At 40.0% G+C, this 26899-nt stretch overlaps 1 protein-coding gene across 1 annotated transcript; it reads right to left on the bottom strand.

Moving 5' to 3' along the window:
* Window positions 1–5390: 5390 nt before the first annotated feature.
* amer1 (APC membrane recruitment protein 1) lies at window positions 5391–23079 on the bottom strand. The gene is given in 3 exon segments (XM_060832513.1): window positions 5391–8355; window positions 8358–11746; window positions 22941–23079. Coding segments are annotated over 2 exon segments (3585 nt in total). The 5' UTR covers window positions 11641–11746; window positions 22941–23079; the 3' UTR covers window positions 5391–8053.
* Between the last annotated feature and the right edge of the window lie 3820 nt (window positions 23080–26899).

Below are 26899 nucleotides of genomic sequence, written 5' to 3' on the forward strand. Positions count from 1 at the left end.
CTCCCTAATCCTCAAACTCTCCAACCCAAGTAACATCATTGTAAATCTTTTCTGAATGCTTTCAAGTTTAGCAGGGAGACCAGAATTGAATTCAGTATCCTAAAAGTGGCCTGACCAATGTCCTGTACAGTTGCAACATGACACCCTAACTCCTCGACTTAATGCATTGGCCAATAAAGGCAAGCATACCAGACACCACCTTCACCACACTGTCTATCTATGATTCCACCTTCAAGGAACTATGAACCTGCACCCCAACGTTTCTTTGGCACCACTCCCAAGGACCCTACTATTAAGTGTATACGTCCTGCCTTGATTTGTCTGACCAAAATGCAACACCTCATATTTATCTGAATTAAACTCCATCTGCCACATCTTGGCCCAACAGCCCATCTGATCAAGAATCCGCTGTACTCAGACATAATCTTCTTCACTGTCCTCTACACCACCAATTTTGGTGTCATCTGCAAACTTACTAACCATACCTCCTATACTTTAAGCTTCTGTTTGTCTGTTTACTGCAGCTCTCCAATCAACAGTGTTTCACTCAAGGATTGACCATATGATATTTGGGAATAGCCTGGACAACCTCAGAACGCACTGTGTATTCATGGCTGAATTGATATTGAAAATATTCTTATCCAGAGTTTATGGATAACAATGTCACTGTTTAGAAAAGAAAATCAAAATAAGTCAACCATGAACATTACCTTCTCTAACCATTTTCCAGACATTAATTTGCCATCTTAAAATGTATGCAGCTGTTGATTGAGGAAATAAAATTGCTTCAAAACGTAAATAGGGATTGCAAATTCTACCTGCAACAAGATAAAAATTGTAAAGAGACATCACTGATTTTTTTTTCACATGGTAAGGTCCTGAAGCAGTTACTTTAGGTTAAACTACAATGAACAGCTAAATCATTACCCACCAGATGATTAGTCTCAATGTTCAAGATTGAATTACCACTGCATCAAGGATAGCAATGTCAATTTGCATTGTTTATGATTGAGCCTTGAGGTGAGCCTGAATAAATTATTTGAGCAAATCGGTTCCAGGTGATGTCTCTGAATAGTGTTTGTGAATGGGAAACCAAACAATTACTTCCCTGCTTATTTAGGGATATCAAGGTTGCTTTTAGCATCTGTGAAGATTAATAACTCAACATTACCATCAATGTAAGGAAATCTAATTGTTTTAACTCCCCCATTGATAAATTTCCAACAGATTTAATGGATTTTTCTATTTTCTTTTAATATTTTCTATCCACAATGTGCATTATTGCAGTTATACATAAAATTCCAGAAACATAAAAGGTTTCATCCATGCATGAACATATGCTTTCCACTCTCTTAATAATTGTCCAGACACCAGAACCTGGCCTTCATGTGCCTTTATTTGTCCTTAGCTGATGCCAAGTAAGAAAGCAAACTGCCATCGATCATTAAAAATTACTATTAACTAGCAGATGTATAATAGCCAGGCAGGAGATCACAGAGTATTCTTATGCAACTACTCTCTTGTTGAGCAAAATAATTCAGTAGAGTAAAATATTGCATCCTTGCTCCCAAATCCTGCATTCTCTACTACTTTGAAAAATTGTCATCAAAATTGAATTGCAATAGATAATAATGTGTCAATTATGATATGAGAGAGTGCAGCAGTACATTGAATGGGTGTCTGAAATGTGGAAATGGTGCTTTCATTACAAAGGAGCTGGGAGATAAGCCATTTTGGTCCTGAAACATTTGAGTCAACACTGCAACATCTCAGCTAAGCAATTGGTTAGTACTTCTCTTTCCTCCCATTTCAGAATTTTTTTTACTGTTATTTACTCTTTTATGATATTCAATTGTGATTTAAGTTGTTTTTATACCATTTTCATATTTTAAAGCTTTTTGCAAAAGGGTCAAGAGTGTAGGAATTTAGCTCTTTCCTACGAGTTATCTCCAATGTAAGGTTCTTGAAGATTATTTAAATAGCAAGAGAGCACAAACTAGTTGTGTTGTGAAGCCTGTATCCTGTGGGAATTCCTAAATGCTTCAGTCAGGATGACCATGACTGTACAAAGTGCCAACAGTTCAAATAGCTTCAGCACTGAGAGTTGGAGCTTTAACATTGACCGGAAGCATAGAGATGCAAGGTGCGAGGCTGAAAGCCACAGGGATAGCAAAATTTTCAGAGGTGGCCAGCCCTCAGACTAAGGAACTGCTGACAGAGAAGAAATGAGGTGACCACCAGACAGAGGAAAGGAGTGAGGCAATGTTGTGTTAGGCTTAAAAATATCTCCAAAGCAGATTGTTAAGGGCTAATCATTAAGGGTTAACTGGATATGACAATGAGCAATCGAAAAAACATATATGAAAATCAGGCTTAAAGTAGGAACACCTTTTTTTTTGGCTGAAAGGTAACCACAATGATATTAACTGGGCTTGGGAACAAACCGCTGTGCAAAGGCACAGACACCTGGACCGGTTTTAACACAACGCTTGGTAAAAACACTCATATGGCACTTAATATCAGATTCAGGATAGCATTAATACTGGAGACATTGCCCAACTTGGGGAGTAGGGTGGATTTTGGGGGGGGGGGGAGTAGGGTGGATTTTGGGGGGGGGGGGGGGGGGGGGGGGGAGTAGGGTGGATTTTGGGGGGGGGGGGAGTAGGGTGGATTTTTGGGGGGGGGGGGGGGGAGTAGGGTGGATTTTGGGGGGGGGGGGGAGTAGGGTGGATTTTGGGGGGGGGGGGGGAGTAGGGTGGATTTTGGGGGGGGAGAGTAGGGTGGATTTGGGGGGGGGAGTAGGGTGGATTGGGGGGGGGGGGGAGTAGGGTGGATTTTGGGGGGGGGGGGGGGAGTAGGGTGGATTGGGGGGGGGGGGGGGAGTAGGGTGGATTGGGGGGGGGGGGGGGGGGAGTAGGGTGGATTGGGGGGGGGGGGAGCAGCAGGCTTGGGGGTTCATGAAATGGTGGCCTGGAACCTCTCACAATCAGAGTTGAATTCAAGGCCAAGGACTTTCACCATTGCACTGGGGTTAGTGAGACTAGAGACGGGGAAATGCACAGAGAACTCCAAGTGCCAGCGGTCACTTAGGAATCCCCATCAGGGAGGCATTGAGACTCAGGAGTTGTCTATGTCTTAAGTAGTTTAAGCTAACATATGTAAACCAATGAGTGAATTAAATTATATTAAGCTAATAGATTTGCTTTGTAATCAAAATGGATGCTTTCTGGAATTCATTTTGATCAGATCTTAAAGAACCCATTAGGCACATTCAATCTAACAACATACGCAGGCAGCCAGGAAAGCTCCAGAGAGCATCCCATTAAAGAACTATTTTTCTGTGTTGGAAAACTTTGCTTGAAATGTATTATAGGCCTTCAAAAAGAGTCAATGGGCAATTGAGGAACAGATATATAGACAATCGACTGAGGTGTGTAATAATAGGTTATTATATTAGGGGTTTTCATCTTTCCAAACATTAATTGGGACAATCATAGTATGAAGGGGCCAGAGGGGCCCTTTTCTAGATATGTATTCAGGAGGCCTTTTTTGTGTCAACATGGGACAGCCCAGTGTTAGACCTGGAGAATGAAGCAGACAAACTCAAAATAGCATTTGGGAAAAATTCATGAAAGCACCCAGAATACCCAGTTTTAAAGTTTGTTATGGAAAAGAGGAGAGTATCTGCAAAAAATTCAAGTGCTTGGATTGGAGGAAAGCAGATTTTTTTTAAAAATAAGGCAGCATCTGGCTAACAAACTGTCAAAGCTACTTGGGTGGGGAGAGAAATCAGCAGCAGAAATGGGGAGAATACAGGGATATATTGGAGCAACAATCCCAGAGAGCCCTGAATATTTAGGAATATTCTGGACTAGATAAGAGGGAAAAGAGGGACTTTTAGCACGTGCAAAGGGAGCAAATCAGCAGGCAATCTAGTGGATTATAGAAAATGTGGGGAAATTTAAGATCAAATTATGACTAAAATAACTGAATGTGAATAATAAGATGAAGATGTTTGGAGCAGGTTAACAGGAGCCATACTGTACCACCAACCACTGTACAATAAATTTAATTTTAAAACTAAACTTCAATGTCAAATTAAAAATATTTGCGAAATAGACTAACATCGCCGAGTCTCTTCAGTCTGACAGATCATTGCCAGCCAAATTTTAACTTGCCCAGATGCTGATTACCTTGTTAACATTTGGACCACACAGGTTCACTACCTCTCATATCCAAGATAATGTGAAAAAGGCTTGCCTAAAATGACGTGTTCTATTTCATATTAATACACACAAATTGCTACTAAATTTGCCTCTTTAGTGACTTTAGCCCATTTAACAACCAATAAATTAGGACTTCAGCAAAGCAAAAATCACAGACTTTTTGCTCCATAGTTTAGGTTTATTTATTTTTTACACAACTGTGTAAATCATTATTTGAGACACCTGATAATGGAAGAACAAATGGTCATAAATATTTGGAGCATACCAGCTTGATTTTGAAGACCTGCAATACAATTTACAACACATAAAAGGCATTTCCACAATCAAAGTCATAGTTATGTACAGTACAACATATTTACAAAGAGGTTACACGACACAAAGTACATTGCCTCAATTGATTGAAAGTGACTACATTGACTACCTGATGTTTAGTTACCACAGAACAGGTTATTCATGCAAGCAGAACAGTGGGCAGCCAACAGTATTCATTGTTGACCAAGATGACAACAGCAACAATTTTATCAATGTGACTAGCCCAAACCTTGTTACTTAAGGCACCTCAATATATTTATTATACACAACAGAGACACCATATGGACCTTTGTTGATGTTAGAACACACGCATATACCATTCACTAGGTAAAGCATGCACTTGTACAAATGTCCAAATAAGACTGATAGCAAAAAAGAACATTTAAAAATTCATACTTTCAAGCAACCTCAATAAATGTTGGAAATACATGGGTCAGCCACATCCAAAAATGCCCAACCACTGATTAATAATTCAGTTTGGAACACTTGTGTGAAGACTTGTGCAGAAGCTTTCCCATTGTCTTTTCAGTTACTGATATGCCTCTTCTGTATTTCCAGTAATTTCTGTTTAACACAAGACGAGAATCATATTCAAATGTTTAGACAGTATCTATCTTTTCATAAACTTGGAACATTTCAAGTTTAGCATAATCTCTCTCCAAAGTTTGATAACTCAATCTACATTAATGTAGAATAATGAAAAAAATGACCACCACAGTTTTCTGAAACATTTAATTATTTGGGATTCTTATACAGGTTTCAGAACAATGGATAAAAATCACAATAGATCAAAAAAGAAACCAAAATCTCAATCTTGTGCATTTCCTAAACAGGATAACCAATTTCATTCTTTTAATAATGTTTAAAAATAACTCAACTTTAATGCTGGTTTGCCAGCTCTAAGAATGTTTTATAATATAAAATTTGTCTGGTCTCAATTGTGCAAATCTGTCAATATCAAGCAACAACTGAGCATCATTTAAAGAATGTCAGAGGTCACCATGTGATAGAAAATGAAAGGATTGGTAAAAAGGTTGAGACACATTGCTGGGAGGAATTTCAAGGGCTTGATTTAAAATGCCTGTTCCTTGTAATGGCTGCCTGAAAAAAGAAAAGCTAAATTTTCCCAACATTAACATGCCATGTATCAAACAAAATTAGGTCAGGCAGCATCCAAGGAACAGGAGATTCGACGTTTCAGGCATAAGCCCTTCTTCAGGTAGAGAAGAGAAAGAAAGACTGTGGCAACAGAGTCTACTTCTGGAACATTGGGAATTACAACCAATTTTTAAAAAAATTGTGTTCCAAAAATAAGTACAATCATAGGATGCAAAAGATGCAGGGCGGCACGGTGGTACAGTGGTTAGCACCGCTGCCTCACAGCGCCAGGGACCTGGGTTCAATTCCCGCCTCAGGCGACTGACTGTGTGGAGTTTGCACGTTCTCCCCGTGTCTGCGTGGGTTTCCTCCGGGTGGTCCGGTTTCCTCCCACAGTCACAAAGATGTGCGGGTCAGGTGAATTGGCTATGCTAAATTGCTCGTAGTGTTAGGTAAGGGGTATATGTAGGGGTATGGGTGGGTTGCGCTTCGGCGGGTCGGTGTGGACTTGTTGGGCCGAAGGGCCTGTTTCCACACTGTAAGTAATCTAAAATGCAGCAATTCTTGCTCTGCTGAAGACATTACCACATTTCCTCACGCAGTCACCCACGAGTATTTTCATGAATGCTCTTAGACAATGACTGTTCTGGAGGTTAATCAAAATATGCAGGCACAGCCAAATAAATAGAAGCCTGAAGCAGGCGTTTCAAAGTAACAGACTGAGCAGGAACTGAAGCGGACTTTTCTCCCTTCTAGCCTTTTCTTTAAAAGCAACATTTAATAGTTAACAAGATAAATGTACAAATTTATCAGTTGCATCAAGTATGCGCATAGAAATTTCATTTTAGGTTTAAACCTTAGCACTAATATTGCAACTTTCTGCTACAAATTAAAACTTAACAAGAAAATGTTAAACAGAACAAGCAGTTTCAGTTCTGTTTAGTTATTTAATCACAGTACACTGACATAGTATTAGATGTCTCAGTCTCTAGGCACAACCCACGTTTGAAAAAACAAAAATGCATAATTGTGTGTATTTCTCATAGATCACATTGACTTACTGTTGCACTTCACCCAAATCCAAATGATAACATGCAATGTGGCTATGTTACATCAGATAGTAGCATTGTAGAAAAGCAACTAATTTTACGTAGCATACAGAATTTGTAGTGTTTATTTCATTCGTTTAAGTGTTTCTAGTTACAATTGATTTATCTTAAATTAATCATTCCTTTGATTATTTTAAAACTGATGTGAAATAAGGTGGGACTGGAGCTTGTTCCCCATTTCCCCCCAACTGAGAGAAATGATTCCACAGTAACTGATAAATAGTCCTCTATGTCCATATTTCATCCATGTAAATATTTATAGCAAAACTAGATAGTGTGTATTGGACAGTTGCTCAACCTAAAGAGAAAAGTATGAATCACTGGATGATCTTAAAACTGCTCCTCTTGTCAATAATTAACTTTTCTCTTCCAAATGCCACATTAGTTGATCTCATCTGGAATCAAAGCTGGGATCAGATGGCTATCATGATTAGGTGCTACATCAGAAACGTTTGGGGAATTAAAATCCGTTTTAAAGTCTAAGACTTCATATAAATCCTGATGTATAAGCAGTACTTCTTTCCAAAGTTTTTGCTTGGTTTAAATACCGATTAAGGTACTCCCATAACAATTACTACTGAATAGTCCTTTTATCATGGAACTGCAGTTACCTATTACATGACTCTACTATGTCAGGTAACAAATTAGTCTGACTCAACTAATTTATTGTTTCATGACTGGTCCATTTATTTCAGAAAATATTCTTGAAAAGTGACGTAGCCCTGACTGAGAGAAACTTCAGTTAAATAGAAATGTCTAATATTAATTTTAAGCACAGGAAAGCCAGATTACCACTATTTATGTTGTTGGATTGAAAATCCAGTCCGTATGAAAAATTAAATGATAATACCATTGCATTCAGTTGATTTTGGGTTAGAAAAATCAATGCACAGAACCTTATGAAATCCTTGAAGATAATTGAGAGAACAGATACTGGAAGTACAAATAAATCAAGCTTGCACAGTAATACAAAATTCCAAACTGCTAAGAGTCACATTTGGTATATTTTAGCACAAAATTCCCATACTTCGCCTATAACGAAGCAGCATTTTGTACCAAAGTAGTGGAAATTCTATTTTAACCATCCACTTTACCACATCTAACGTATATTTTAAAAAAAGAACATGCATTTCACATTTTTTAAAAATAATGCTACACTAATATCTTTCCTAAAAAAAGTAATATTCAAAGCCTTTGGTGAATATTAAAAAAATGTTTTGTGAATTTACAATCAGTAACACAAAAACAAATTAATTAAATATTCTGCAGCACCCTCGTGAATGTTCCCATCCTAAAGTCTGTTAAATGCTACACATCCATTGTAGTGTTTTTGATCCAGCCAACAGGAAGTTTCACTTTAAGATCGCTTCTTCCCTTAAACATGCTATTGTTGGCAGTTGTGTAAAGTCCTGTGAAGTTCACGCAGTGTTTCAGGCTCTCTGTTTTATTTGAGCAAAATGGAGGTAGAGCCAGAGGTAGCCTGACATCCCTATATCCTTTAGCATCAAGTTCAGAGTCAGAACCAGAATACTGAACTGAGGGTACAGTTTTAGAAAAGTCATCCTTTTGTCTCTCATTTAATGAAGATGAAATGTATGCCTGTTTTCCATTAAAGAATTAAAGGAAACAGTCCCTGACTGTAACATACAACTATCATTTTGCAATGGTAGATGCGTGGGTCTAACCAACTTTCTAGAGCTATGAAGCATTTTATTGTTAATTATAGGTTCCAGATGCTGTTTAGCAGACAAGTTTTGAACTGGCAGTTTAACAGAATTAGATTGACAGTATAAACTCAAGTCTCCTCCCAGGTCAATGTGCTCAGTACCCGAAACTGTATCCAAAGGACAGAAAGACTTGGACTGTGCATTTCTCTCGTCTGAAGACAAAGGCTCCTCCCTACGTTGAAGAAGCTGCTGCTCCAAGCAATTTGAAATGTTTGCGGTTTCCCGGGTTTCCAAAGAAACTGCTTGACCACTTATTTTGCCAAACCAATGAGAAACCGATCCTTTCTTATGGTCCTGCTTGTACTGAGGAACATCAGGAGACTGTGGGGTGCTCTTTGACACCGAAGTGACCTTTGACAGATACAAATCAATGAGCTCAGATTCCAAGCTGTCAGTATCAAGGGATTTGCTCCTTCTGTTAAGGGATAACGGTGCTGGCAACGACGGACTTAATTTATAAAGGCTAAAGTGACGTGGAAGACTGGCAGCACCCCAGCAGTTGCCAAGGAAGGAATTCTGGGCACAAATATGAAACATTCTATCATCACAATGGTGATAAAGCTCTTTCTCTATATAACTGTTATCAAAGGTCTCATAAGATGCAGAAATTTCCTCATCTGTGACCATTTCACTCTGCTGGTCACATTCACCTTCATTCTCCACATCAACAACATCAAACGTTACCATTGTTGGCAGAGCATGTATATCCTTTGCGAAGTGTGAACCTGAACCAGAACTCCCAAGGCTATCAGAGAGAATAGGATAAAGTTTTCTATTCGCTGTGAATTCAACTAAAGCCTGTGAGTAATTGATAGCTTGTTCACATTGCTCCTCGGCCTTTTCCGCTATATTACAGGAAGAGACATTTCTGCAGGAATCACCAACTGCACCTTTGACACTTATATTATCCGAAGCTACATTTTTCAGATCTTGATTCTCAACTTCTTTCGTTTGTTGTTCCCATTCATCACAATTCCTACTTTTGTATTCTTCTGTGTAGTTCTCTCCCGACATCTGATGTTGAAGGTTCGTCTTGCTATAGTTTCCACACACATTCTGGCTGCCCTCCATGTATATATTATTGGTTTCTTCTAAACAGCAAGACCCCAGAAGATCTGTCCAATTCTGCTCATCAGCTATGTCTGTCAAGTAATCATCTTTCACCTGCCCATTTCTGCTCAGACCATCTTGTTGGCTTTTGGCAATAATACTGTCAGTTTCTGCAGCAATATTATTAAGTTCAGTATTGTGTACATCACCAAAGAACATGTCCTTTTCTTGAAAGGCCAGGCCTTTTTCAAGTGCTGTCATTCCACCTGGTTCCCAACAAGTCAGCTGCTGCAAGTGAGCTAATCTGATTTCATCTTCCTGAATAAAGTCCAATTTATCTTGGCCTGAAGGAAGCACAATAGTTTGCTTGTTTGGAATATGAGAAACATTTATACCCCCTAGCATAGGAAGATTTAAAATACCTGCAAATGAGGTTCCCAAAGAAAGAGGCTTTGATTCTAAAGACTGTTCATCACTGGGAGGGGAATTCATGAGGCTATCGTTCTGCTCAACAAAGAGCTCATACAAAGCATCCCCACTATAGCTATCCCTTGGAAGCTGTTCATTTTTGCTTTGGCTGATGCTATCTCCCTCTTCCTCATCATGTCCTGGGGTTGTAGAGTCATAATAACCTTCATCACTATTTGGTGCAGATTCTTGGTGGTCACTCTGAGGTGTCACTAGTTCACTGCTGTTAATTGCACTATCAGTGATCCCCCTCAGAGCACAAGGATCAGCCAGACTGATTTGCAAGGCAGTGTGTTCAACATCACTTGGCGATCTTGGACACTCACCTCCATCCTCTGCTATACTTTGACTGCTACCGTAGATTATAGTTGCTCCTGTTGCTTTCATCCACAACGCTTTAAGGTATTCTTCATCCACCTCATCTGGAGTTGCCATTTCTTCCCCACCACCCTGGTAAGTGACCAGACATGAGCTTCGCTTCCCAGCTGTTCTACCCCTCTCACCAGACACTGTACTTTCAGCAATGCTATCATCATCATGGTCAGCAGTAATGTCCCCACATCCTGTCAGGGAATCAAAGCTCTTCAGTGAGGTCACATCACCAAAAATTAAGCTGATATGATCAAAAGAATGTACTGAAGGTGGATCATGGTCGAGGCATTTAGGTTTTCCAATATCTGGCATGCTACCAAAATTAGTGTCCATATTAAGAATAACAGTACCTGCCTTCTCACTTAATGTCTTAATTTCAACTGGACTGGCTTTACGGACCTCTGCAGAAGATGTCTCAAAATCACGTCGTTTATTTTTCAATGAATTTTCTATTTTAATGGAACATGATTTGGATGAAGAACTTGTACTATTTGCAATTACATTTTTATCAACTGAATCACCAGTTACCAAATGGTTCATTTTACATGCAGGCTTCAAATTTAGCTCCTCCAAGCCCTTTTTAAATTCAGCACACACACCTTCCTCTCCTACTGTCATTTGTTCCATATGTGCAAAGTCAGCAGCACAGTTGCTGTCCAATGGATTTTCTTTAGTAGAATCAATAGCTTTGTTCTTTTTGTGACGCCTGATACTACTAAACAGACCCCGTAGTCCCTTCTTTGACCTTCGCACACTCGAGGGCTTGTCTGTGTTCTGTTTCTGAGCAAAACATTCAGAGTTTTCTGATTGTAGTGATTCACCTTTATGGAGATTAGAGTTTACATTGTTATCAAGTGCCGAGTGCTCACTTTTAGAGCCACATAATGTTCTTGCTGCAGCAGAATTACAACTAGGTGAATCAGTATATCCAATCCATCCAGTATCAGATCTTTCTTTCTGGTTGATATCCAACATCACTTCACTTATGCCACTGTGAGTTTTGCTTTTGGCTATTCCCTTTTTGGAGGGTCCTTTTACTTGCCCTTTGTTCTTTATTGTGAAAAAGCTAGGTAATGTGCAAATGTTCTTCCTTCCTCCAAACAGTTTGAATGCTGTTTTCTTAAGCTTCCCAGAAGACTGTTCAGCATCAGTGGTATTAGTACACTCTGACGATGCATGTATAGCAGCTCCCTGGGTCTGGTTCCCTCTGGCAAGTTCCCCACGGCCTGGAGACAAAGGTTTTGTTCCAGCTGTCTCTTCATTGCCGTCAGTTTCCATGGCAACCGTGTCCATACACAGGTGCAATCAGCTGTAAATTGGGTTAGACAGGCAAACACCCAAATCGCTGCCACAAAGTCTATATACCTGCTCAACCATCATTGTCCTACAAAGAAAAGACAGAAAATCAAGTTATAAACTAGAAAGGGGGCATTTTCCATACATCATTCTTACCTGACTAACCACTCTCTTGAGGTTACTGTCATAATTTAACTTCTGCATGGAAACTTCAACGCTCTTCTATAACTAAATGAGAGCATCACTACTCAAGATAAAATTTTCCATTTAAAATTTGCTGCACTATAATTTACTGAAAGATCATCACATTTGACACTATTGTTTGCACTGTGTGCAGTTCTGGTTGCCTCACTTTAGGAAAGATGTGGAAGCTTTGGAGAGGGTGCATTCCTGAAGAAGGGCTCATGCCCGAAACGTCGATTCGCCTGCTCCTTGGATGCTGCCTGACCTGCTGCGCATTTTCAGCAGAGGAGATTTACCAGGACGTTGCCTGGAATGGAGAATAGGTCATACGAGGATAGGTTGAGTGTGCTAGGCCTTTTCTCATTGGAACGGGGATGAGGGGTGACTTGATAGAGGTTTATAAGATGATCAGGGGAATAGATTGAGTAGACAGTCAGAGACTTTTTCCCCAGGTACAACAGTGTGTTACAAGGGGACATAAATTTAAGGTGAAGGGTGGAAGGTATGGGGGGGGGGGGGGGGGGGGGGGGGGGGGGGGGGAAGAGAGATGTCAGGGGTAGGTTCTTTACCCAGAGTGTGGTGGGGGCATGGAATGCGCTGCCTGTGGGAGTAACAGAGTCAGAATCATTGGTGACCTTTAAGTGGCAATTGGATAGGTACATGGATAGGTGCTTAAGCTAGGACAAATGTTTGGCACAACATAGTGGGCTGATGAGCCTGTTCTGTGCTGTATTGTTCTATGTTCCATATAACACAATAGAGAGACAATGCTAATAAAATAACCATAGTTAAAACAAAATATAGATGTCCTTTTTTTTCTCCATATTGTAAGATCAGAAGTCAGAACTGGTCTAGCTCATTCAGCCCCCTTGAGCCTACTTTGCCATTCAATGGGATTATGGTCAATCCAATATTTCTCATGTCCACACTCCTGCCCTTTCACCAGGACCATCAATTCCTGTACTGATCAAGAATCTATCTCACTCAGCTTTAAATATGCACAAGAATTCTGCCTCAAAGCTCTTTGCAGCACGGAGTTCCAAAGAGACTCAATCCTCTGAAAAGAGAGTCTTCATATCATTTTTAATTTGGTAACCCTTTAGTCTGAGGCTATGCTCCTGCCCAGGGATTCTCCCATGAGTGGAAACATGTTCTCAGTATTTACCTATTCGCGCCTCTTAAGAATCCTACATATTTCAATGAGATCACCCCTCATTCTTTGAGATTTCCATGAGCAGAGTTCCAACTTATTTTGCCTTTGCTCATATGACAAGCCATCCATACTGGGAATCATTCTAGTGAAACCTTCTCTGAACTGCCTGCAATGAAATGATATTCCTTAAATAAGGGGACCAAAACTGCTCTCAGTATTCCATGAGTGGTTTCACCAGTACCTTATACAGTTGTAATAAGGCTTCTTTACTGTTACTAACCTCCTTGAAATAATGGAAATATTCCATTAGCCTTCCTGACTACCTGAGCTAGCTGTTTTTCGTGCACAATTGCTGAAAACTAATTGTTAATAAGACATCATTGCCTTTGGGACCAAATGAATTTTATGTTCAATTACATATGCTTTAAACAATGGAGCAAAACAATAGCAAAGGAAAGAGCGAATTACAGAAGGTAGTAAACTGAAGTAAAATCAATGAAAGGGGTGAAGAAAGAACAGAAGAGCCAAAAAACATGGAATGTAAGTTTTAGGAAAAATAACATCTCTAGGAACAATTTATTACCCACTGAGTTGAAACTCAAGTTTCATTGTTCCATTTTTGTGGCTCAATAGTCTGACCAATAAAAGACATTATTAACAGAGTTTTTCCAACATGAATTACAACATTAAATGGATACAGTGAAAGCAATTCATTCACAACGCAGATCCAACAACTTTATTACATCCAAATGAACCTCAAATTAGAGGTTGGAGGCAATTCAGTAGTTTGTTTGTTTCAGTAGTAGACTGCGGCACTTTTCCAATGATGCTCAAGGGAAGTTTAAGGAACAGTATATTATCTTTTAATCAGTTTACAGCCGTCCAAACTCAAAATCAAGTTCAAAAATTGTAGATCAGAACCACTGCTCCCATTTTTGCAGACATCAATAGATAATTCTTATCCTCTACCAGTTAACCATCTCTGAATCCTTTCCTAATTTTCTTTAGTTATCCTAGTGGTATCTCCTTTTGACATGCACATTCAACTATTTTATCATTTCATCACGACTGATTCCACCTTATCAAACTCATTTGCTTCTTCTACTTCTCCTAGCCCTTATATCTGTTGCCCAGTTCTGATGAATGTGCTAGAACCTGAAAGCTAAACTGCCTTTCCCCTCTCCTCCACAGGTGCTACTTGATCTGAAGATATGTAGCATTTTCTGCTTTTATTTCAACTATCCAGCATCTGCTTTCCCTTGGAAGAGATCAGACACTCAGTTCATGTGCAACTTCATAACAAACACGTGACAATGTTTTAACGTACTATTTGCACTAAATCTAAAATTATTGATTGCTCCGCACCAGTCTGCCAAATAAATGAACTCATCCTGTCCAAAGTGGCAAATTCCATGCTCTCACCATATACTTCACTGCAATCCTGATGTAAAAATGACAAAATCCTTCAATATCTTTGCAACATAATTTATATCCATTTTTTAAAAATCCTTTTAAATCTTAAACTTGCATCTGAAGCTTTGATGATCTGCCTCAAAGGCACAAGGGGCCCTTACGGTACAGTGGAGTGTCCCCACCTCTAATTCAAGAGACCCAGGTTCAAGTTCAACCTATGCCAAAGTGTGAAAGAAATTTCTGAACAGATTGGTTAAAAAATACTTAAACCTGTTAACTGGGGTTTATGCAGCTCAAAAAGTACAAAACTGCATAAATAAATAAAAAAATTCAGCAATATCTGCATTCATACCGTTGAATAAATACCCTGACTGTTCCAGACTTCATGTCATTTTACACTTGTGACAGAAGGCCAAACTTAGGCAGCCGGTTTTTACTTGCAAATAAAAGTTTTGCAACCTAGGAGGCATCACAGCTAAAATCAATACTATTCTCATCCAACAGCACCATACTTCAAGTAGTGGACAACTACCAAGAGCAAAATCTCCAGCTGGTGCTTTTCCAGCCTTTGTTAATGACAGACATAAGACAGCCTCCATAGCGTAAACATCTTTGCAAAAATAGTTTCATTGATAAAGCACCTTTTGCGACCATAGAATGTCCCATAGCACCTTACCATCAATTACGTACTTTTTGGAAACACACACACATTCTCTCTCTCTCTCTCTCACACACACACACACACACACACACACACACACACACACACACACACACACACACAGGAGAAACTCTTTGCTCTCCTTACAGATGCTGCCAGATCTGCTGAGATTTTCCAGCATTTTCTCTCTCTGCTGAAGAAACTCAGCAGGTCTGGCAGTGTGGAGACAGAAACAGAGTAAATGTTTCAAGTCTGGTATTATTTTTCTTCAGAAAGTGCTTTCTTTAAAAATATTGTCACTGTTATAATGTAGGGCATCCAACAGTGATTCAACACACTTGAGTAACTTGCTAGTCTTGTACTAGGTCATTTCAGAAGGCAGTTAAGAGTTAACCACGCTGCTTGGTTTGGAGTTATATATTGATCAAATTACATAAGGACAGATTTCCTTCCCTGTAAGACATTAGTTAACCTTTTGCAACAAAAAAGTGGTTTCATTGCCATCAATACTGTGACTATTTCTTCAATACAATTTTTTATTAATCCAATTTAGAGATGCATTAATCCAATACCAGCTGAAAATTACATGACCATCACCATTGTCAGGCCACCAAGCTCTAAACGGTGGTAGAGGATCTTTTATACCCACAGTGCCTCAGTTCAACAGTTTTTTCCTGAAAGGTAGGCATACAATGATCCTCAGTATGATACAAATAATTTTGAGGGCTTTACGCTAGTTAGATAAAGCTACAACACAGCTAAAAAAAGAAACAAAATGGAAACTAAGTATTTTGCCAATAATGAACTTTTAATAGTTAAGAAAATAAATCCTAACAGTGAGTCTAAACATTACGGCTAACTTTCTCTGACCGTGGAAAGAATGGAATTGTGAAGAGTAATAAGCTTTGCAGGATACAGATGAGTTTTACTGTTGAAAGGAGTTGTTTCAATAAGATCAAATACAGAGTGACATGGGCCACATGAGATAGAATGAGCAGAGCAGTGATTTGTTCCAACTCCAGTAGTGTTAGTTCAGTAAGCGAATTTATGTTTTGTAAATTAGTACTTTTGTAAAATGGTATTTAAATCTCCACAAAGTACAAAAGACATCCAATTAGCTGATGGGGTACTGAAGTAAAAATAGTCAATGCCAGTCAAAGGCATGAATAATTTGTAATAACACCCCTTATTTCAAGATGCGCTGAAGCCACCAAATTGCTACAAGCCATTATTAAATTACATAACTAGTCACACCTTGATTAATGACACTGTCAAACCTCAATTCAAAGTAACAGCCAGAGACAGATAACAAACGCACAAGCAATAGGCCATTGTAAAACAACCTTCATACAATGCATACGAATAACAATTTACTTATACAAAATCATATGCACATTACCAAACAGTCCAAAGATGTGCGGGTCAGGTGAATTGGCCATGCTAAATTGCCCATAGTGTTAGGTAAGGGGTAAATGTAGGGGTATGGGTGGGTTGCGCTTCGGCAGGTCAGTGTGGACTTGTTGGGCCGAAGGGCCTGTTTCCATACTGTAAGTAATCTAATCTAAAAGTTATACTATCACAATTCTAGCCCCTCCACCTGACAAGTGATCCCTGAACTGAATTTGCACAATAGTAGCTGACAATGCCAGACAGAGTCATAAAGGCCTTCTAGTTCTGGGCTCCCCCAACCCTGGGAAAGGATTTTATCTATTTATCCTACCCTTGCCCCTCAATTTTGTAAACCTCTATCATAGAAATTTTTCTGGTTTCAGTTACACTAAACTTTGCCACCTAGTCATTTCACCCCCCCACAACACAACTGTTAGAAAATGTACCAGGTCAAAATAATTTTACTCACTCAGAAGAGGAATAAGGAGAGGTTTAATAGGTAAATTGTATTTGATGGATCTGCAATATCAACAAAAGGTTCAAGTTTTTCCTGGTTAATATTTTGTTGTAAACTCCATAATATTAGATGAAAGAAATTCCCTAAGGTTAATTTCTAGAATTTTGGTTAATTGAACTGGGTGGCTTTCATCTTTAAAAATATTGTAGAATTCTGATTTTAGTTTGTTATTTTTATCAATAAATTTCCCCATTTTAGTCCATAGTTCATTCTTATGTATTTAAATGCTGCAAAAATAACTGCTGACCCCAAACTCCAGCACAATTACAATTGCAAAATACTAGCATAATTTTAATTCCCACACCAGGACTCCATAATCCATCACGACAATCAGGGCCTGCCAATAATGCATGACTGTAGTCATGTTAATTCCATAATCCCAGATAGCAAATGTGAATCTCAACTGGTCAGAACAAATCCTGTAAAGAGAGCCACAGATGTCTGAAATTGAAATAGTATCTTTGGCAAACAAAGAAATATGCTAAGCCACCACAGATTTGCTGTTAGTGTAGGGAACGCATGATGCATCTGACGCAACCTTGTACGGATGATCTCAGAACAATACAGGAACTTTAAATCCAAGTACTGAATTTGACAAACTGTCCAGTGGGGAAAAGAAACAACTGGATCACTTGTGCTTTTTGCATTTAAAAAAAATGCAAAGTTTCAGTAAAAAGACAGGTTGCAACCTGACAGCCCTACTTACTTCCAACTTCCTTGTGGTTCAACAAAATAAACAATTTGCATCATAATCCTTAAATTTTCAGTTACCTCAAATAGGTTGCTTCATCTTGCACCTGTTGGCTTATGATGCACATTCAATGTAAAAGAGGGGTTACCACACCAAGGATTATCATTATTATCCTATGTTCTCTATCATCCTGGTCCAACTATGCACAAGCACTGAAAGTGAGTAAGTGGGAAATCTATAAACACCAATACATAAAGGTATAGTATCTCAAAACCTGAAACCTCTGGACTGAATCCATGCCAGATTTCAGATCTTGACAGTTTAACAGAACAAAAATCAGAATCTCAATTCAATTAATAGGTGATACATGAAATTGGGTCATTTGGATCAAGTAGATTCAAAGATCACAAATCGTTTCAAGTGCGAGAAAGGGCCAGTTAATGAAGCCAGTAACTAGTCTGGCGTGCTACCGTGCCAATACAGCACTGAGCTGAACTGTCTCAGTAAATTATTTTACTCATTTACTAATAATTAAAATTGATGCGCACCATCTTATAAGCATCTCCCTCTTTGGACAATTTTTTTAAAAATACACTGTTCCTGTAATGTATGGACTCAGTTGATTAACTGACACCTGAACTAAGTCAATAAATTTGATTATTTTGCAGGGGGTGGGGGGAGGAGGTTCTATAAGTTATGTGGGCATTTGATTATACTGCAGTTTTTTCCAACAAGAGGGAAGTAAAGGAATTCAGCATCATTGAGTCAAAGCCATAGGGTCCTACAGCATAGAAACAGACCCTTTGGTTCAACTCGTCCGTGCCAACCATGTATCCCAAACTACACTGGTCCCATTTGCCTGTGTTTGGCCCATATCCTTCTAAACCTTTCCAATTCATGTTCCTGTCCAAAAGTCTTTTAAATGTTGTAACTGTACCTGCATCTACCACTTGCTCTGGCAGTTCATTCCATACACGAACTACCAGTGTGAAAAAGTTGCCAAAAGGTCCCTTTAAAATTCTTTCTCCTCTCGCCTTAAAAGTATGCCCTCCAGCTTTGAATTCCCCAACCCTAGGTAAACAACCTTTGCCATTTACGTTATCTATACCCCTCAATTTTACAAACCTCCATAAAGGTCATCCCTCAACCTCCTATGCTCCAATGAAAAGGTCCCAGCTTATGGGTTGGGATATCTGGTTGGCATGGACGGGTTGGACTGAAGGTCTGTTTCAATGCTGTATATCTCTATGACTTTATGACTCTAAACTCTCCAGTCCCAGTAACATCTTTGTAAGTCTTTTCTGCACCCTCTCCAATTTAATAGTATTCTTCCAAAGCCGACCAGAACTATACATAGTACTCCAAAAATAACCTCACCAGCATCCTATACAACCACAGCCTGACGTCACAATTCCTAAACTCAATGGTCTGAGCATGAAGGCCTTCTTTACCACTGTACCTGGGACATAACTTTCAATGAACTATTTACCTGAACCCCTAGGTTGGCCTTTTCTGCAACACTCCCCAGGGGCCTTTCATTAACTGTGGAAGTCCTGATTTTGTTCATCTTACCAAAATGCAACACCTCACATTTATCTAAATTAAACTCCATCTGAAACTCCTCTGAGAATCAAGTCACAAAGGTTAAGTCAAGGGGAATACAATAGGCTGGCAAGAAGAGAATGAGAACAGGTGCCAGTCAAATTAAAACAGAACTGAAAAATCTTTATTACCATATAAGTAGTTAGCAAGTTATTATTTAAGGTGGAGCGATTCCTATTAGGGTCAAGGAAGGTGATGTATACAAAGTGACAGGAGTACAAAATTAAAATGCTTAAGGAGAATTTTGCAGTGTTAATGAAACAACAGGAATCCAATAGTGTAGTTAAAACAGATGTAATAGAAGGACAGGGCACTGGACAGGCTGACTATGCTAACAGTGGATAAGTCAACTGGTCTGTACTGGTTGCACCTGAGTTTGGTGAAAGAAGAGGGGTTCAAACTGGCAAACAAGTTTGCCTATAGTCTTCCAATTACTCCAGGATATTACAGAGATACAAACGATTAGAGTATCTCAAACACAAAAGCATTACTGAAGAAAAGATGCAAAGTTAGCTCAAGCAACTACAGGCCAACTAGCTTTAGAAACAATAATCATGGAGGAAGATAATAAACCAAGGCATTTGGAGAAATTTTAGTTAATTAAGGGTAGCCAACACAGATTTATAAAAAGGCAAATCTTATATTTGACTAATCCATTTTTTTTCCATGAAATAACAGAAAAGGCTCACAAAATTGAGGTGATGTAAAAGAACAATCAGTGTCAGGTTGGATAAAACTTAAATATAGGAACAGGAAAACAGCATGTCATGGTAAATTATTGTTTTTCAGAATGGAGGATGGTCGACACTGGTTCTCCCCAAGGATCAGTGCTAGGAAAGGTGCTTTTCTTGCTACATACATGATTTGCATCTTGGAATACAGAGTAAATTATCAAAATTTGCATTATACCAAATTTGGAGGACTGGCAAACAGTGGGGGTGATATGGATCACCTGCAAGGACTCATATAAGCTCGAGGAACAGACAGGCAAGTGACAGATGGAATTTAGCATACAGGAGTGTGAGGTGTTGTGTTTGTCAGACAGGACAGGCAATAGAAACTCACTAGCACCCATCATAAAGCATGTGCAGGAACAGAAGAGCCTGTGGGTGCAGGTATATTGATCCTTGAAGGTGGCTGGACATATTGAGAGAGTGATTAGATTAGATTAGATTAGATTACTTACAGTGTGGAAACAGGCCCTTCGGTCCAACAAGTCCACACCGACCCGCCGAAGCGCAACCCACCCATACCCCTACATTTACCCCTTACCTAACACTACGGGCAATTTAGCATGGCCAATTCACCTGACCCGCACATCTTTGGACTGTGGGAGGAAACCGGAGCACCCGGAGGAAACCCACGCAGACACGGGGAGAACATGCAAACTCCACACAGTCAGTCGCCTGAGTCGGGAAATGAACCCGGGTCTCAGGCGCTGTGAGGTAGCAGTGCTAACCACTGTGCCACCGTGCCGCCCACATGTGATTAGCTAGGATTCTCCTAGGTTTACTAAATACCAATACAGAGTACCAAAACAGAGAAGTTAAGCTCTGGTTAGGCCCAAATTGTGTACTGCATCTAGTTCTGGTCATCACATTTTCTGAAGAATCTGAGCATTCTTGTGTGCAAAGGAGATTTAACAAAATGGTGCCAAGGATGGGAGTTTTAGATAAAATGTTATATTTGAAAGTTGAGGTTGTTCTACTTTGAGTAAAGGAGATTGAGCAAAGACTCAGTAGACATGCATATATTTATGTTAGACTTTGATTAGATGGACAAAATGAAACTATACTTATTAGTTGATGCTACGAGGTCTAGAAAACACAGATTGAAGACCTGAGCAAGAGATGCACAGGGAATGCGAGGACGAACTTTTTAATGCAATCACTGGCAATGACTTCAAACTGGAGGTACAACAGGGTTATGGAAGTGGAAACATTCAATGATTGTAACATAAAATAAACTTGCTAGACTAAGGGGATCAAATGGGTGAGTGGGATTAACCAATTGCTCTGCAGGGAGCTGGCACGATTTATCCTCTTGCTTGCCTACCTTGGATTTCACAGCATCTGCAGTTTTTTGTCTCAAACCAGGCATGATTTGATGGGCTGAATAGCCTCTCTGTGTCATAAATAATTCTATGACATGATGGTGGAAACCTACAATAAAATAATTACACAAACTGTAGATTGTCATTTAATGTGCCAAATGACCAGTTCTTGCACCAAAGCATCTCAGGTTTACTGTAACTTTGACAGCAGTCCCATATGCAGATACATAAATGCTACAACACACATTTTCAAAAGTGACTTAAATCTTTTGCAAAAGAATGTTCTTAGATGTAATTGCCTATGTTTACTTCCTTAGAGTGGTGTGTTGATTGGATGTTGTATGAGAGAAATTCTACTATTACCTTACCCACAATGCAATGTGCAATTTTATTTTGCCCAAACCATCATTAATATTAATACATTTAAAAGCATATCAACTTCACTCCCAAAGAGATAAAGTAACACTTGCTATATTCAGTCATTTGTACTGTGATAATGTTTTAATTAGGCTAGAACAGTCTGACTCAATCAGTTGTGAGCTTTTCCTGCTAATTTATTCCTGTTCTCCCCTGAATGCACTAAATCTTGTTGGACAAAGGTTTGTCTGGGACCAGGAACCCTTTGGAGTTTTCAGTACCTCATACATAATTCTTCAGGCACAGCCCACTTCAGTACCACTCAGGCTACATGACAGTGCAACATTAAAGACAGACAATCAAGGATGAGAATACTGGATGCTTTTTCTTTACTTCCAGCCCAGAAGCAATGGTCAAGGTCAACTTTGAACTGGCTGTCCCATTTGTGATCAACTTGCTCAGCACAGGTCAGAAATCAATCCAGATATTCTGTAACCATTCTAGTCCCACCAGAGAAAATCCACCCTCATAATTCATGGTCAGCCATCTGTTCAATTTTTACTGTGATATCAATGCAAGTCATTATGTACCTCCTTTAACAAGTTCAAACAGTTAGACAATAATGAATGAACAGATTACCTCATTTCTTTAAAAAAACAATTCTGTTGCAATGTCATCCCAGTGATTAGCATACATCTGGGCTGCCCAGCCTCAAAGAAAAACTGAAACACAATCAAGTGCTCTGAAACGAGCAAGTACACTATCCCTTATTATCCTTAGTCAACATTACAAAACTGATAGTGCACAACACATTTAACTATTGCGTTATAAACAGAAAAAGCAGACATCTGGCTGAGAGATTAATGCAGAAATTCAGTAACAATTACAATCACAACCCAAAACCAAAAGTTCAGAGTTTTACCCTTAAGCCTTCAGATACTAAAGTAGCTTGGTGCTTTCCCAAGAAACGACAGTGTTGTTGCTTTTGGGTTTATTTGCTAGATCTACCTCAAGATCTCACCGTCAGCTACAAACACTCCCTGCAGAGTCTCCACACATTTTGATAAAGTCCTGGGAACTTCAACACAGAATCAACCTGTCATTAATGTAGTCTGCTGTTAACTTTTTTTTGTTGGTGACTACCCTAAAAGGTAGTGAATAGGCCAGTCTGCATGGACCATTCGGGATGTCCTACCCTACCCCGCCCCCCCGCCCAGCAGCAGGCTCCGTCACTTACAGACACTCCCCGGCTCCAGGCCTTACCCAAATCCTGCTCCAGCTGCTCAGGAGACAGGCCAACGCTCGACTCGGTGCCCCGCCGCGCTCACCTCTTGCTCTCATTACCGTTGCTATAGTTTCCATGCCCGGAGCCGCTTCCAGCCTCTCGGCCTCAACCAGCCTCCGCTTCGCTCCTAGGCCACACCCACAATGTGATTGACACCATACCGCCGCCAATCAGCTTCCGGTTACGCCCGCCAGTCGGGCGGCGAGGAGGCAGGACTTCCGTCCGCGGTACGGGGCCGCCCAGAAGCATTTCCAGAGACAGTGTATAGGGGGCAGTGTCAATGTTTGATTGAGACTGGGTCAAGCAATAGGGTATGAGGCTGGGTTAAATAGGGGTCAGTGGGGAGTGAGATTGGATCAAATAGGAAAAACTGGGAATGAGATTTTGTCAAATAGAGGCAACAGGGAGAAGTGATACTGGAACAAAGGGGGAGAGGAATTAGTTATGACACTGTAACAAAAAGGTGCAGGACTGAGACGGAGTCAAATAAGGGGCAATAGGGAGTAAGACTGGGTCAGGTAAGAACACTAAGGAGTTAGAATGAAATTCAGATGCTTGAAGTGTTCAAAGATTGATAAGGCACTAGTTTTTTTTTAGATTAGACTTACAGTGTGGAAACAGGCCCTTCGGCCCAACAAGTCCACACCGACCCGCCGAAGCGAAACCCACCCATATCCCTACATTTACCCCTTACCTAACACTACGGGCAATTTAGCATGGCCAATTCACCTGACCCGCACATCTTTGGACTGTGGGAGGAAACCGGAGCACCCGGAGGAAACCCACGCTGACACGGGGAGAACGGGGAGTTCTAGTTAAGAAACATGACAGGGAAGTGAGAATAGACATTGCAGAAGCCATAATTGTTCAAACTTCCAGAGGCTTAATTGAAGAATTCACAATAGTGTACAAAGATAAGCCCAGTAACCATGGTGTAGTCAGTTTAACCTTGGTGATGGGGAACCTTTTAAACATAACAATTCAGAACAAATTAATACTCACTTTGCCAAATGTGAGTTAATTAAGGAAAGAAAGAAACTAATTAAGGCTTAATTCAAAAGAAAAACAGGCTTGAGTTTCATGATGTAGGAAGAGAGAGGTTTGATGAGGATAATGCTGTTGATATGTTGTACATTGGCTTCCAGAAGTCATTTGTTACAGTGCTCAGTACAGAATGAAGGGGCACAGATTTAAAATTAGTGGTCACCCTCTTAGAACAGACATGAGCAGCTTTTTTTTTCCCACAGAGGATTGTGTGACATTGCCTTTTGAGGAAGAGTTTCAATGAAGGCAAGGGTATTTAATATTTTTAAGGTACCTTTACCTTAAAAATGTTCTTGTGAGGCACACAAATCAAATGTTGTCAAGTGTATATGGGAATGTGGAATTTGAAACACAAATAAATCAGGCATTATCTGTTGAATGGCAGAGCAGGCTCGAGGGGCTGAATGGTCCACTTTGCTCCTATTTCAGAAGTTTAGAGCAAGTTTAGAGTTCATCGAATAAAAGAGATGGTAGCAAGGTAGATATGGAATTGACAGAGTTTCAGGAAAGAAAGAGTATTGGTAAATGGTTATTTTTCAGACGAGGGAAAGCTTTTGGGGAGTTCCCCAAGGATTAGTATTAATACGCCTGCTTTTCCTGATATATGAATTACCTAACTGTGGCATTTAGGGTAAAATATCAAAATTTGCAGAAGACACAAAACTTGGAAAGAATTGTTTACTACTTTTGGTGGAATGGGCAAACAATGGCAGATAAATTTAATGCAGTGAAGTATGAAGTGATTCATTTGGTAGGAAGAATTTAGAAAGACACTGTAAAACAAAAGGGACAATTCTAAATGAGCTGCAGGATTAGACAGTAGATAATAGGTGCAGGAGTTGGCCATTCTGCCCTTCGAGCCTGCACCACCATTCAATATGATCATGGCAGGTCATCCTTAATCAGTATCCTGTTCCTGCCTGATCTCCATACCCTTGATTCCACTATCCTTGAGAGCTCTATCCAACTCTTTCTTAAATGAATCCAGAGACTGGGACTCCACTGCCCTCTGGGGCAGAGCATTCCACACAGCCACCACTCTCCGGGTGAAGAAGTTTCTCCTTATCTCTGTCCTAAATGGTCTACCCCATATTTTTAAGCTAAGTCCTCTGGTTCGGCACTCACCCATCAGCGCAACAAGCTTCCTGCTTCCAGAGTGTCCAATCCTTTCCTAATCTTATATGTCTCAATCAGATCGCCTCTCAGTCTTCTAAACTCAAGGGTATACAAGCCCAGTCGCTCCAGTCTTTGGGTGTAAGGTAGTCCCGTCATTCCAGGAATTGACCTCGTGAACCTACGCTGCACTCCCTCAATAGCCAGAAGTCTTTCCTCAAATTTGGAGACCAGAACTGCACACAATACTCCAGGTGTGGTCTCATCAGAGCCATGTACAGCTGCAAAAGAACCTCTTTGCTTCTATACTTAATCCCTCTTGTTATGTAGGCCAGCATGCTATTAGCCTTCTTCACTACCTGCTGTACCTACATGCTTACCTTCATTGACTGGTGCATAAGAACACCCAGATCTCTTTTTACTGGCCCTTTACCTAGATTGATTCCATTTAGGTAATAATCTGCCTTCCTGTTCTTGCCACCAAAGTGGACAACCATGCATTTATCCACATTAAACTGCATCTGCCATGCATCTGACCACTCACCCAACCTGTCCAGGTCACCTTGTAATCTCCGAACATCCTCCTCACATTTCACCCTGCCACACAACTTAGTATCATCAGCAATTTTGGTAATGTTATTACTAATAATATCTTCTATATCATGAATATATATTGTAAAAAGCTGCGGTCCCAGCACTGATCCCTGTGGTTTCCCACTGGTCACTGCCTGCCATTCCGAAATGGAGCCATTTATCACTACTCTTTGTTTCCTGTCAGCCAACCAACTTTCAATCCAAGTTAGTACTTTGCCCCCAATACCAGACGCCCTAATTTTACTCACTAACCTCCTAGGTGGGACTTTATCAAAAGCTTTCTGAAAGTCCAGGTACACTACATCTACTGGATCTCCCTCGTCCATCTTCAGACTTACATCCTCAAAAAATTCCAGAAGATTAGTCAAACATGATTTCCCCTTCATAAATCCATGCTGACTCTGACCTATCCTGTTACTACTATCAAGATGTGTCATAATTTCATTCTTTATAATAGACTCCAGCATCTTTCCCACCACTGAGGTCAGACTAACTGGTCTATAATTTCCTGCTTTCTCTCTCCCACCTTTCTTAAAAAATGGTACATTAGCCCTCCTCCAATCCACAGGAAATGATTCCAAATCTATCGAACTCTGGAAAATAATCACCAACGCATCCACGATTTCTCGAGCCACCTCCTTCAGTACCCTGGGATGTAGACCATCAGGCCCCGGGGACTTATCAATCTTCAGACCTAACAGTCTCTCCAATACCAATTCCTGGCAAATATAAATTCCCTTCAGTTCAGGTCCTTCAGTCACTGTTACCTCAGGGAGATTGCTTGTGTCTTCCCCAGTGAACACAGATCTGAAATACCAATTCAATTCTTCTGCCACTTCTTTGTTCCCCGTAATATGTTCCCCTGTTTCTGTCTTCAAGGGCCCAGTTTTAGTCTTAACCATTTTTTTGCCTTTCACATACCTAAAAAAGCTTTTATTATCCTCCTTTATATTTTTGGCTCGTTTACCTTCGTACCTCATTTTTTTCTCTGCGTACTTCCTTCTTTGTAATCCTCTGTTGTTCTTTAAAAACTTCCCAGTCCTCTGTTTTCCCACTTATCTTTGTTCTGTTATACTTTTTCTCTTTTAACTTTATATGTTTCTTAATTTCCCTGTCAGCCACAGCCACCCATGCCTCCTCCTAGGATTTTTCTTCCTCTTTGGAATGAACTGATCCTGCATCTTCT

Source organism: Hemiscyllium ocellatum, chromosome 11, assembly GCF_020745735.1.
Source record: "Hemiscyllium ocellatum isolate sHemOce1 chromosome 11, sHemOce1.pat.X.cur, whole genome shotgun sequence".
In the NCBI taxonomy this organism is placed as follows: domain Eukaryota; kingdom Metazoa; phylum Chordata; class Chondrichthyes; order Orectolobiformes; family Hemiscylliidae; genus Hemiscyllium; species Hemiscyllium ocellatum.